Genomic DNA, 13654 nt, shown 5'->3' with positions numbered 1-13654 from the left:
ATAAGTAGTAGCAAGTGGCAATAATACTAACCCATTACAGTTACTAATGGGCAAATGTCAGCTTGTATCAGTTGTATTTCATATTGCCTTCTAAAACAGTAAATCCGTATTACGTTTTGTGGTGCCACAATGGTATGAGAGAGAGACAGAGAGGGAGAGAGCAGGGACAGTTTCTGTTTTGACAATAAGCGCTGCAGACAACAGCGTTTTTCATGACCGATGCAGAGTCCCGTCTCTTCACCTGCAAAAAACACATCCAGGCTAGGGATGGGCGGATCGATTCTGTGTTATTGTCACTGTAATTTTCAAACAAAAAGGGAGAGGACCCAAGGTGCAGACAAAACTAAAAGTTTAATTAACAAAAAGGCAACAAACAAAAGCTTACTGTGAACAGTCCAGGTAAAATCCAACAAAAAGATCCAACGTAAAAGTATAACCAAAAATCCAACGGAAACACAGAGAGGCACAAGAAAGAAAGGTAACAGGTGCGGGTAACAAAGATACAGGATGATTATGGAGCTATGACAAACGAAAAGGATTCAGGACAGAGACGACGACGAAACTGACACAGAGACAAGGGAGCACAAAGACTAAATAAACTTGGGAGGTGATGCTAATTAGACACAGGTGAGACAATCAAGAGGCAGGTGAAATGTATGTGTTTCACAGCTCTTTTTTACGTCACGGTTGCCGTAAAGACTTCAAAAGGATACACCGGTGTATCCTCGCTCATAGCTCCTCCGACAAGCCTCCTCAATCCTCAATCCTCTCTCCTTGAGATGCATTTTATGAATTGAAACGTCCTTCAAGATGGCGTGCTGAGATCCATTTCCGGGTCACAGGCAGGAGGACGCAAAATGGAGGAATGAGAAAGGCAGGAAATTATCTAACCCATGAAACACAAATAAAACGCAGAACTAAAGTAGACTAAACAACGACAAGAACATGGAATAAACTAAGCACAAAACTAAACAGTAAGAACTCATGACAGCAAGAGACAAAGTGACCAAGAAAAACAGGAAATAAAATCTAAACACGAAAATACAAGATAAAACCAGAACTAAACTAGAAACTCATGACAGTTATCTATACTTTGAGACTCACAAGCTACTCATTTGGCATCGATTCCTTGAAAAAAATTTCGATAATGATATTATATTTTAAAAAAAGGTAGCTGCATCTGTAACCCAGGTCACAAAGAGTTAAAATCCTTAGCCAATCAGAGCGCAGGTCTGCAGCACTGCATACCAGCTAGACACACGCTAGACGCTGGGTGACGGTGCAGAGAAAGGAGCTGCTGCTGAATGGTAAAAAGTCAACACAGATAAAATTGTAATAGCCCTATAATGTTGTCAAATCAGAACAGTAACAGTCTGTACTTTGTTGTAAGCTTGTAGACGTGTGTGTGAGAGACCCCCTCACTCGAACCTGCCGAGTGACCAGAGCCGGCCCGAGGCATAAGCGAACTAAGCGGCTGCCAGGGGGCCCCAAATCAAGAAAAAAAAATTCTATTTATTTATTTATTTTTTTTACATATTAAATAAATTAAACAAGTGACATAAATGAGTGAGCTTTACCCAAATCTTTGGGTAGCTCTCAGGATAGCCTGCACTCTGCCTGTGACAGTTGCCTCAGCAGAGAGGAGCTTTTCCAAGCTCAAATTGATCAAAACATACCTGAGATCCTCAATTGCCCAGGAAAGACTAAGTGGACTTGCTGTTATTAGCATTAATAACAAAGTTGGCCAAGCAATACCATACAATGATGTCATCAGTGACTTTGCCTCCAGAAAAGCTAGGAAGGAAAGATTTTGAGGACAGTTACACTGTATTGAGACTGTGAAAATATTAAAACTGTTTTCAACAATAATTGTCATTGTTGAACCCTTGATGTTATTATGTTTCTGATTTCTCAGTTTTGTCATTATTTTAGCAAATAATTTATTTGATATGTTTTGTGACAGTTTGTTTTTAGTTAATAAAAGAGTAAAGTCAAAGTTAAAAGTTTTAAAAGCAAAAGTGGAATACTAAGGCACTTTTATTATTTAAGTATCTATTCTTTTTGGAACATTTGATTATATTAATGTTTGTCTGTTTTGGTTTTATTTTGTACTTGAAGATTGCTAATTTAATTCATTTTAATTTGAAAAACAAGTCATTAAACTGGTTTACTTGTTTACAACAAATGCAATCTCTGCTGTTGTATTTTGTCATTTTTCAATTCGAGTTCAGTAAACCACACTTAGTACTTCACTTTGAATATGAAAGTTTAAAATACATTTGTGATTTTAGTACCCTCTAAGGTTAAAAGGTGACTGGTTTGGTGTAAATAACAACTATATTAATACAGGGGTCTACCAAGCCCAGGGGGCCAGAGGTCTAGAGGGGCCAGGAGCCCCAAAACATGGGGGCGGTGGGGGGGTCCTTATGCATCTGTGCCCAGGGGGACAGTAGTTCATAATCCGTCACTGTAGTAATACAATTTATAATGTAAAGTTGTAGTGTGACATTTGTGTCAATAATTGTCAAGCGCAGGTGACTCCGCGGTGGTGGGAGAGGGGGCCCCAAATCAAATTCTGCTTAGGGCCCCCAAAAGGCTTGGGCCGGCCCTGCGAGTGACACAGAGAAAGTCCCCAACTGGTGAGTCGACACGACGTTAAGCTAGCTGCAGTTGTATAGCTCAACTAAAGTAAAGCTGTTTGACAACTCATCTGGAAATAATATAAAAACATGACTTAAACTGTGTTTAATTGGTCAGTTTTTTCACTGGCTGGTATCGCTACTGAACTGTTTGATACTGAAGCAACATAAGTTTGTTTTGTCAGGTATTTTATTTCATGTTACAGTAAATCTAATTTTAAAAGAACAGAAGACATACAAATATTGTTCCAAGTTAACACTGTATGGTTTATCATTCATGTTTTGCTTTAATTGAAAAAGTGTATAAAATATAAAAATTTGTTTATACTTTACTGAGAAATTCATTTAAAATATGTTTATTGTACAGTTTTCATTATATTAATGTATGTGTATATTTTGTTGATATCGAACTATTGATATTGATCGGTCTTACTTTTATAGTTGCAATTTAAATTGTTAATGTTAATCTTAAAGCTGCTAGACTCCAATCTACTATAATGAATATTAGTCCTCTCAATATTATCATTATTATAGTTGCTAATGGTAATTATAGACCTGTTGACTTCAACTGTTACAATTAATATCTTTATTATTGTTTTTTATCATTACAGTACTGGACATATGTAGTTGATGCAACAAGAACATCTATTGTCGTTGTTGCTCTCTGCCTGTCTCCTACATCTGTACATCTCCTACAAATGTGTTGTAGAATCAGTTATTGTTTGTCTAAAAGGGATTTTCAAATAATAGTTGAACATTTAATGCAAAGCAACCAATTGTACATTTATCAGCTGCAAATTCTGAATAACTCAACAGTTTTCTAAATTAATCTGAAATGTCTTTTAGATTACAGGACATTTTCATATTAACCAAACATCAGACACGTCTATAGTCCGGTAATTTTCTTGATCCATGGCAAGTATTCACAGACGTCCATAAATGACGCTGGTTTAGTACAGGCCTTGACACCAGTCAAAACATTGACCCCGTAAATCATTTCATTGAACTCCACTCCTCCACCAGAGTCACCCTGTGAGAAAGATATTATTTGTTACTGAACTTTTGCATAATTCATAGAAAAACTTAATTATATCAAAGTTGTAAAACATGTTATGACTGTAGGAAATATATAAGGTAAGAAACAATTTAACTCACTTTAGCTATATCCCTGGATGAATGTTTGCCACAGAACCGGTGTGTATAGTCGTAGTTCTGACCGCTATTCTGCAAACATATTCCCATACATTTGGCAACCATGAGGCTTGCACACTGGAGCTTAGACGGTCTATCATTTCCTAAATAAGGAAAGAAAAAACATTTAGGTAGTGCAAAGGTAACAACTTCATCATTCTCTATTAAACTCAGAAAAAGATTTCACCCAGAAATACACAAACATCTGCTGTAACTCCTCTTTGAAGGCAGATTATTTAAACTTAAATAAACGTTTATAAAATGCATACATTTATTAACATCATTTTTTAAATTATTCTTTTTAAAATGGGTTTTTAATTGTTTACAAACATAAACTGTGCTGATTTTAAAAAGAAATGTTTATGTTTTATATGTATAATTAATAAGCAACAATCTTTTAATGAAAAAAATAATATTTAATGTTAATATGTGAAGCGATGTTTCCAAACATACAAGCAAAAACTAAAGAAACTGTGATAAACATAAATAATTGTTAATATAATGAACAAGAGTCATCTCACCTTTTGTACCATCAGGATTCACAGTTGTTGGTCCATAACCAGCAACCTGAACTGCATCACCGCTGAAAAACAACAAAAACAATAGATGTTTGTTTCATTTAAAAGAACAAAACATTTTCTAAAGCACAAACTGCTTTCATCAATAATGACTGAACAATTCCAGATTCATCTTGGAAAGGAAAGTTTGAGTGACTCAAGAGTTCAGCTTTTAGACTGATTAAAGGAGAAAGATCACAACTTACACAGCTGGACGACTTTTACAGTCAGGAAGTGCAATAGTTGGAAACGGAGAAGCTTTAGGCAACTTCAGCAGCATGATGTCATGTGTCTTCTTACTCTCCTCGTAGATCTTGTGTTCTGTGATTTCCACTGGTTTTTGTCCTTGAAGTGGATGCACACCTACAACTGCTCTCATACCCCTAAAATAAGTGAAGGTGAAAGAGGAACACCATGTCATTCATGTAAATACATCTCATTTTAATGTGTCAGTTATGAATGAAAAATACTTTAAAAATGATTATCATGTTGGGAATGCTATATTATTACATTTAACCAATACTAACTGCTTCAGGACTTTCAGATATATGTAAATTGGGGAACAAGTGCAAAATAATACAGCTCTGTAAGTTACAAATGTCATTAACTCACTCCTTCCAGCAGTGAGCTGCAGTCAGAATCCACTGTTTACTGATCAGAGAGCCACCACAGATGAGTCCATCAGTTTTATTAATAAACTTCACATGGTACCATCGCTCATTATTTGTACATGGGTGACCTCCAATGATTCTCTTCTGCAGATCCACAGCTGTGCTCACTGTGACACCTGAAAGAGAAAGAGTTAAAACAATGGTTGAGTGAAAACAACTTCTTCTTCACTCTAAAGAGTTATTAATATACTATACATGGCGACAGTAGACAGTCGGACTAACTGCTGCCTGAGCCTGTTAAACTGCCTCCCTCAGGTTTCTGTTAAACATCTCAAAGCGTGTAGAAGAGTGAAAGGAAGCAGCAGACGTGTAAAAGACAGTTGGCTACTCACCGGCCCACAGCAAAAGGAGAAGACATGTCATGCCACCCATCTTTTTCCCTGACTGCCCTCCTGGTGCAACACTGGTGCATTTTAAATGTTTTCACACTGACCTGTCGGCCCTCGAGCCTCCAATCACCTCGTGACAGTTTATCAATACAACCCCATTGGCTACAAAAGTGTGCACCTTTGCAAATTTGTAGATCACATATCAGGTGTTCCTGCCCTTGTGATGCATTCAGTGTCTCTGATATGCAAGAAAAAAAAGTCCCCCCAGCTGCACTGTATTCAGCAAAATATGCAAATATACGCAAATATGAAGCACATCTTAACGTAGTGTAATTGAATGAACATCGATGCATTCATAACAAATACAAGTAAAAGTTGGTCTTAAATTGATGTTGTGTGTATTTAAATAAAAGGAATTAATTGGCATCAGTTAGGTTAAATTGTTACTGCACATTTGTTCTGTAGGTGCTACAAGTGCTGCATAAAAACACAACAAGTGTGTCAAATGCAGAGCTCATCCGATATGAAAGTTAAGAACTTCTCTAGTGTCAGAGCTTTGGAGGGGCAGAAGTTGGTATCCTCACGTCTAAAAGACGTAATTAAAACAAACACTAAACTGCTGATTCTTCCCCGAACCACTGAACAACAAACCCCACATGACACATTTGTTTTATTCATACAAAAAACACAACCTATCTTCTGTGCACCGTTTACTTGTTCTGACCTTTTTGTAAAACTCACCAGAGTCAGTGTGACGCTTACAAGTCATTGGATAGAAACGATGACATTGCCTGTTAATTTACAAGCTGAAAATGTTTGAACAAGAGCAAAGACTTTGTGCTCATCCTGGAGCTTCATGAGCTTTATAGAGTTTGCTTTGCTTTCCGTCTGATCATTTCCACTTTTCAGTTTTTCTTTTTGTTTTTTTCTTAGTCTATTGACCGCCTGTCACACCCAGGCAAGATGGCCGACACGGACGTTAGTGGCCCCCCGAGTTCAAATCAAATCATTATCGTTCCAGTGCTTCAAGATTGATCAGTAACAAGAAGTGAAATTCAGAGTCATATTTCAAAGTAACAGATTTGATAACATGCACAAACTGAAGATATTTTCAGCTCCTGACAGGCTGGAAAAGCCTCCGAACTGAATCGAAGACACTGTGTCACATTGCTTTTCTGACTTATCTGAGCCTGCAGAGTGAGAAGCAACTTAAACTGTCCAGATAAATGTATCTGAGTGAAAACTACAATATTTGTGTTTAAATAAGCTTTGAATGTACACAAACTATAAAAGCTCCTTTTTGCACTTTTGTTTCAGGTTTCTTGTTTTTTTCTAACAGTTTTTTCTAATCTAAGAGCTCAGACTTGTTTTCATTGTTAATTGTCAACAGAGCGTTAAACACTGGGATTCATGAAGGTGATATCACTTACTTTATACATACTTTATATAAGAAATATTTCCTCTTTACACTTGGCTTTTCACAACAGAGGAGCTTCACAACCTTGAGGTTAGTCCTCAGTCATAGGCTTCAGCTCGGTCGCACTCAACCTCTTTGGATTAGCCGCCTCTGGCATTTCCAACATGGCAGAACCCAGCGCCGGCGCAATTTGGGCTTCAAAACGCTTCTTCAGAAACCAATGGGTGGCGTCACTTAGACGATGTCCATTATTTTATTCAATCTATGTTTAGACTTAATGAGTTTAAACACATTTGGATGCAAAATCACCAAAGAGAAGGTGGATTGTGTCCATTTTTCTTCTTTCTTTTGTAGTTGCATGCTCAGATGCGTTGTCTGTCTTTGATGCTCACAGCATTTTCATTTTTAACTGTCAGCTGAAGATTAAAAAAGACGGTTTTGATAAGCTCATGTCAGTTACTCAAATATTTCTTTGCCTTATCATATCAGTGTTTTATCTCTTGAATTTGCCTCATGGTGTGTTGGTACATCATATTTTAATCAACTGATCTTTGGCTCACTGTGACTACTCATGCTCTGCAGTGCATGTAGCCAAATGTTAATTTAAATCTCACTATCTCATTGAAAGAATGCTAAAGGATCTTTTTATTCACTGACATTTTACCATCGGTTGTAACTTTCAGAAACATTTATGACCTGTGTATTTTTGCTGATAACTTTGTACCAGGAGATTGTCCTTACCTATATTTCCATTTTTACATATGGCGCGCACACACACACACACACACACACACACACACACACACACACACACACACACACACACACACACACACACAGAGCACATACTTTTGTGGAGGGGTTGTGAGGAGTGGTGAAACAGGATGTAACTAAATACTTGATGATTTTGGCAGCTTTAATTAATACTTGCTTTGCAGATACAGATTATTACAAACACCTTGCACCTGGCCGATGACCTTAATGAGAATCAGATACAGTGTGAAAGTCCCGACATCATCCCCTGTGACTCCAATCACCAGCTCCAGCCCAGCAGCTCCAGCTCCCCCACAAAGCAGGGAACACTTGCTCTCTACAGCTATCAAACCCTAACCGTCTCCTTCCCTCGCCCCACAATGACGGCTGTCTTCATCCTGGAGATAAACTTCCACAGGATCTTTAAGAGTTAGAACCCCACGTTAAGCAGCAGGAACAGACAATGGTCCCTTTTACACTGTAACACCATTATAATGCCTCTGCGGACTTTATAAACGGTACAAAGGTTTCTGTGATACAGCTGGGGGAATGAAATGATGCTCTAGCATGAGTTCAGTTAGGAAGACTATTTTGCATAGTTTTATTATTCATACCTTCATACCATTCTGCTCACGTTCCCCTCACGCATGCTCGCTCATCTTCCTGCAGTCATCAGCTGATCTCATCACCCGGTCACATCTGTCCAATAGTACTGCAGCACACTCTCCCTGTTGGCCATCATATTGTTCATGCATTTTTAAATAAGGCTTGCTCTATCTCCAGTTCATTCATGCCGACCTTAGGCGTGACCCTTCACCTCCTCATCACCGCCCAGTTTTCATCAGCAGCTTCATCATCTCATCAGCCTCAGAGGACATCATCGGCCAACACCACCACCAGTGTCTGGGCTCCATAGCGGGATATATCTAGCTGCAGCTCAGGGCCGACAACCTTCAATCACCATTTCTCCCTGTGGAGTCCAAGCGCCAAAGACTTCTGACCATGATTAATTTCCTCATCATCATTGTAGAATATTTATCCTTTCTTCATGTACCTGCCTCTCTTGACTGAAGTAGTTCCACCAATCTGCAGCACTTTGTAAGTGTGTGTTTTAAAGATTCTTACACATATATGCATCAGTTAATACTATATTATTCTGACTATTCTGCCTAATGAGTACTTGTACTTATGCTGCTTAAAGTATGATTAAATATAAATTCCTTTTTTAATGCAGGGCTTTTTCTTGTCACAGATCTGCACACTGAATTTTTGCTGTTGTATTTTTATAAGTAAAAGACTTGAGTAATTCTTCCACCACAGTTTGCAAAGAGCGTACCACTATAGTGATTTATATGTTGGCACTTTCCCTCTTGACATTATTTGGTGCTACTGTGTTCTATGTTGGAAGTAGCATAAACGTAGGGACTCATCATTACAACACTTGAAGATTGATCACAAACTGAAAAGACAATGGATAGAGAAAATCAGAAGGGACACAGATCCATATATCAAGGTAAAAAATAATATAAAAGTCATTCATGTCAGAAAGGAAAGTCATAATATATGATAATATTTAACCCCTTCCCATCTAACATTACAATCTGATAGCTTTACACGATCCAATTGGAAAGGAGCATGTTCATTCTGAAGTCTCTCCACACCTCTTGGACTCATTCATTCATTCATTCACCTGGGCATCATAATTGACGACCAGCTAACCTTTGCGGTTCACGTGGCCTCGATTGCTCGGTCATGTCGATTTGCCCTGTACAACATCAGGAAGATCAGACCCTACCTTTCAGAGCATGCAACACAAGCTGCTGGTACAGGCTCTCGTGATATCACGCATTGACTACTACTACTCCCTACTGGCAGGCCGTCCTGCATGCACATTCAAACCTCTGCAGATGATCCAGAAGTCCCCCGGTGGTGGAACGAGCTACCAAACTCCATTGGGTCCGCAGAGTCCCTTTCACCTTTAAAGCTCCTGTGAGGAACTTATGTGTGGAGGTTTATGTTGATTTTGGCACCTTGTGGACAAAGCTTGGCCTCTTACCTCTTTGTCCAGTCCTTGTCCTTAAGTGGTGGATTATAACAAAAAATCTCATCCTGCTTTCTTTTACAGTCATACGTATCAGTCACATTAAATTTTTGCCCTGGATAAACAAAGGCAGTTTGCAGTTAATCAGTTCGCCTGACACACAAGCAGTTTCAGGCATTAAAAATATCTCAAGAAAGAAATCAATCTTGTCGCTGATGGTCTGGTTTGCACACCACAGGAGCTTTAAGAAGAAGCTAAAGACACAGCTCTTTCATGATCACCTCTGCACTCGACATGATTGATCTTGTTGATGTTGCTGATGATGATTATGAAAAAACAAACAAAACGCCCCGTGCACTTCCTGTCAGCACCAGTGTCCAATCGCACTTGAAGCTGTTTGTTGGCACTTACTGACTTTGTTCGCTCCTGTCTTGATCGTTGCTTGTGTTGTATTAACTCTCAGACGTACGTCGCTTTGGACAAAAGCGTCTGCTAAATGAAATTGTTACATTGTAAGTAAAACACACTGGATGTTATCAAGGGTCAGACTTTACTGTCCTGCTCTTCACCTAACTGCAGATATGGTGTCTGGCCACCAGAGCCTGCCCCTCCTTGACTCATTCACCTGGACCTCCTATCCTTGCGACCCCAGGTAGGCAGTGATGGCTCAGGCTGATGTGGCTAAGGTCGACAACATTCCCAATATTCCTGAACCTGCTGATGCAATTACATTTTTTCATCATATTATTTCAGCATCCTTGCACTCCTCATCCTTGCGCTATTGTGTCTCGTAGCATGTACATATTAGTTTAATGTTTGATATTAAATGTCTAAGGTAGGCTTGCAGTTTTTTAGGGTCATGTTTAATGTTTAATGCTTGTACATAGAGAGCGAAGTGAAACTGGAGTCAAATTCCTTGTATGTGTGCAAACCTGGCCAATAAAGCTGATTCTGATGCATCTTAGTAGCATTGTGCCCAAACATGGCAGGCTGCTCAACGGGTGACCTCAGAAGGCACACCTTCCACTGGTTTGCAGTACAGTCTGTGATAGCCACAGGTAGCACCTGAGCCTACGAAGTCTTGGCATGGCCTTGCAAGTCATAACCTTGTGGAGAAGTGAGGAGACCTGTTGCAGCTCTGTTAGTAGGTCTGCATCATGCTAGGGCAACATCTCATCCCAAGAACCGTCTAAATGAACTTTTGGACTTAAGTTCTTTACTTAAGAACAAACATGCGACCTCTTAGCTTTGAAAAGGAGGATTTTTGTTTTTTTGGCCATATCATTTTAAAATGGGATGATTCATCAGTCCTGCTTTAAAAACTTGATTAATGCTGCCTTAAATTGTGCAGACGTGTGTTCATGTTTCTTGTTTTCTTTGACAATGAAAACATTTAAAACAAGAATGATTGTGAGTCATCTTTATTTTATTTTAACTTGCACAACTTGGTAACATGAAGATCACTTTGTTTTAAGTGTTATCAGCACTGTCAAAAACAGCAGATTATTGTTTTTGCCTCTCTGTATTTTACCGGACAATGACTGTATAATAACAAAGAAATTAAAATGACTGTGGATGTTATTTTCACAACATAACAAAAGTTTAACGGTAAAAATCTAAACATCTGTGACACAGACAATTTGTGGATTTACAGTCATGTTGTAGAATCAATATTATTGTTTGTCTAAAAGGGATTTTAGAATAATAAAACATTTAATGCAAACCAACCAATTGTACATTTATCAACTGCAGTATCAGAATAACTCACCAGTTTTCTATATTAATGAGAAATGCCTTTTAGATTACAGGACATTTTCATTTTAACCAAACATAAGACACGTCTATAGTCCGGTAACTTCCTTGATCCATGGCAAGTATTCACAGACATCCATAAATCCAGCTGGTGCAACACAGGCAAAGTGACGATCACCAGTGAAAGAAATGACCCCGTAAATCACAGGTTTTTTCTTTGGTTGAGTGTACACGACTCCACCACCAGAGTCCCCCTGTGAAAAACACATTAGTCACAGAATTGAACATAACTTATTTAAAAAATGAATTACATTTATGCGGTAACGTGTAATTTAGCAAACATATAAGGTTAGAAGAAATTCTAACTCACAAGAGATATATCCACTGTTTTAGATTGGCCACAGATCAGGTGTTGATAGCCGTGCTTCTTATAGAACTCTGGGGAATTGGTCTTCAAACAGTTTAAAAAGTTTTTACAGTCGATAACCGGGATGTCTGCACACTGGAGCGTAGGTGATTCAGCATCTTCTAGATGAGAAAAGAATAAAAGAGTTTACTTTAAAAACAAAAATGTCATCTTTAAAGATTGACGTTGTACAAAGGAAATCATTTCACCCGAAAAGGAACAAAACTATCCTGAACATTCTCAATGGAATCAGATATATTGTACTTAGATTGGTACAGCATCTTTAAATTCATTTTTCTTCTTAGCTTAAACGTTTTCAAACATGTTGAATGTTTTCTGACTTAGATGTTTGTCTTATGTCTAAAAACTAATGAGCAAAACACTTTTAGGACAAAAAAACAAGATGTGTTTAATCTAAATACTTTCAGCCATGTAGCCAAACTGTGATCAATATAAATATTTGTTAATATAGAATAAACACGAGTCATCTCACGTCTTTTACCACCAGGACCCTTGTTTCTTGATGCATGACCAGCAATCTGAACCTTAGCACCGCTGAAAAACAGTAAAAGAAACTTTTTATTAAAAACAAATGTCAAAGAAATGATTTTAAACACAAACTACTGACACCTGGAATGACTTTCCTTTCTGAGATTAATGAGGAATTGTTTAGACTCACTAAAGGAGAAAGATCACAACTTACACAGGAGGACGGTTTTTACAGTCCTGTTCGTTAGGAAGTGCTACAGGTAAATACGTAGTAGCTTCAGGTAGCTTCATCAGCATGATGTCATGTTCCCTCCCCTCGGTGTCTTACGTTCTGTGATTTTCACTGGTTTTTGTCCTTTAACTGGATGCACATCTACAACTGCTCTCATACCCCTAAAAATAAGTGAAGGTGAAAGAGGAACACCATGTCATTCCTGTAAATACATCTCATTTTAATGTGTCAGTTATTAATGAAAAATCATTATCATGTTGGGAATGCTATATTATTACATTTAACCAATACTAACTGCTTCAGGACTTTCAGATATATGTAAATTTGGGAACAAGTGCAAAATAATACAGCTCTGTAAGTTACAAATGTCATTAACTCACTTCTCCCAGCAGTGAGTTGCAGTCAGAATCCACTGTTTACTGATCAGAGAGCCACCACAGATGAGTCCATCAGTTTTATTAATAAACTTCACATGGTACCATCGCTCATCATTTTTACATATTTGACCTCCAATGATTCTCTTCTGCAGATCCACAGCTGTGCTCACTGTGACACCTGAAAGAGAAAGAGTTAAAACAATGGTTGAGTGAAAACAACTTCTTCTTCACTCTAAAGAGTTATTAATATACTATACATGGCGACATGAGTTGTGTTAGCATGCCAGAGAGAGCCCAGTATTACTATCTGTCTTTGCGATTGTGAACAAACATTTGTCCATACTGATTAACTTCTCTGTTCTCTCACATTCAAAAATCTTGCATTAATTGCCGTTTTACTAAATTAAAACTAATACCACACAACATCCCTGCAGTCGGACTAACTGCTGCCTGAGCCTGTTAAACTGCCTCCCTCAGGTTTCTGTTAAACATCTCAAAGCGTGTAGAAGAGTGAAAGGAAGCAGCAGACGTGTAAAAGACAGTTGGCTACTCACCGGCCCACAGCAAAAGGAGAAGACGTGTCATGCCACCCATCTTTTTCCCTGACTGCCCTCCTGGTGCAACACTGGTGCATTTTAAATGTTTTCACACTGACCTGTCGGCCCTTGAACCACCAATCACCTCATGACGGTTTATCAATTCAACCCCATTGGCTACAAAGGTGTGCACCTATGCAAATTTTTAGATCACATATCAGGTGTTCCTGCCCTTGTGATGCATTCAGTGTCTCTGATATGCAA

The 13654-nt window shown here is 38.4% G+C and overlaps 2 protein-coding genes across 2 annotated transcripts; both read right to left on the bottom strand.

Annotated features, from left to right (window-relative positions):
• Positions 1-539: 539 nt before the first annotated feature.
• Positions 540-5430, bottom strand: LOC138595045 (serine protease 1-like). The gene is made up of 5 exons (XM_069666364.1): positions 5391-5430; positions 5000-5174; positions 4594-4770; positions 4352-4413; positions 540-562 (listed from the first exon to the last, which is right to left on the bottom strand). Exons 1-5 carry the CDS (start codon positions 5428-5430, stop codon positions 540-542), a joined length of 477 nt encoding a protein of 158 aa, XP_069522465.1.
• A 6009-nt stretch (positions 5431-11439) lies between these two features.
• On the bottom strand, positions 11440-13448 carry LOC138595044 (kallikrein-8-like). Its single transcript, XM_069666363.1, has 6 exons — positions 13409-13448; positions 12858-13032; positions 12460-12555; positions 12250-12311; positions 11721-11878; positions 11440-11604 (listed from the first exon to the last, which is right to left on the bottom strand). Exons 1-6 carry the CDS (start codon positions 13446-13448, stop codon positions 11440-11442), a joined length of 696 nt encoding a protein of 231 aa, XP_069522464.1.
• Between the last annotated feature and the right edge of the window lie 206 nt (positions 13449-13654).

The sequence above is a fragment of the Semicossyphus pulcher genome, unplaced genomic scaffold, assembly GCF_022749685.1.
Source record: "Semicossyphus pulcher isolate SPU_LCO1_2020_fin unplaced genomic scaffold, fSemPul1.0.p SCAF_17, whole genome shotgun sequence".
In the NCBI taxonomy this organism is placed as follows: Eukaryota; Metazoa; Chordata; class Actinopteri; order Labriformes; family Labridae; genus Semicossyphus; species Semicossyphus pulcher.
Note: the sequence above shows the minus strand (reverse complement) of the source record. Positions and strands in the feature narration are given on the sequence as shown.

Coding starts and splice junctions, on each gene's coding strand:
- LOC138595045 (XM_069666364.1), bottom strand. CDS start 5,430: ATGGGTGGCATGACATGTCTTCTCCTTTTGCTGTGGGCCG. Junction 4,771..4,999: donor GCAGCTCACTGCTGGAAGGA/GTGAGTTAATGA, acceptor CACTTATTTTAG/GGGTATGAGAGCAGTTGTAG. Junction 4,414..4,593: donor TGTAAAAGTCGTCCAGCTGT/GTAAGTTGTGAT, acceptor GTTGTTTTTCAG/CGGTGATGCAGTTCAGGTTG.
- LOC138595044 (XM_069666363.1), bottom strand. CDS start 13,448: ATGGGTGGCATGACACGTCTTCTCCTTTTGCTGTGGGCCG. Junction 12,556..12,857: donor GCAACTCACTGCTGGGAGAA/GTGAGTTAATGA, acceptor CACCGAGGGGAG/GGAACATGACATCATGCTGA. Junction 11,879..12,249: donor GGGTCCTGGTGGTAAAAGAC/GTGAGATGACTC, acceptor TTTCTCATCTAG/AAGATGCTGAATCACCTACG.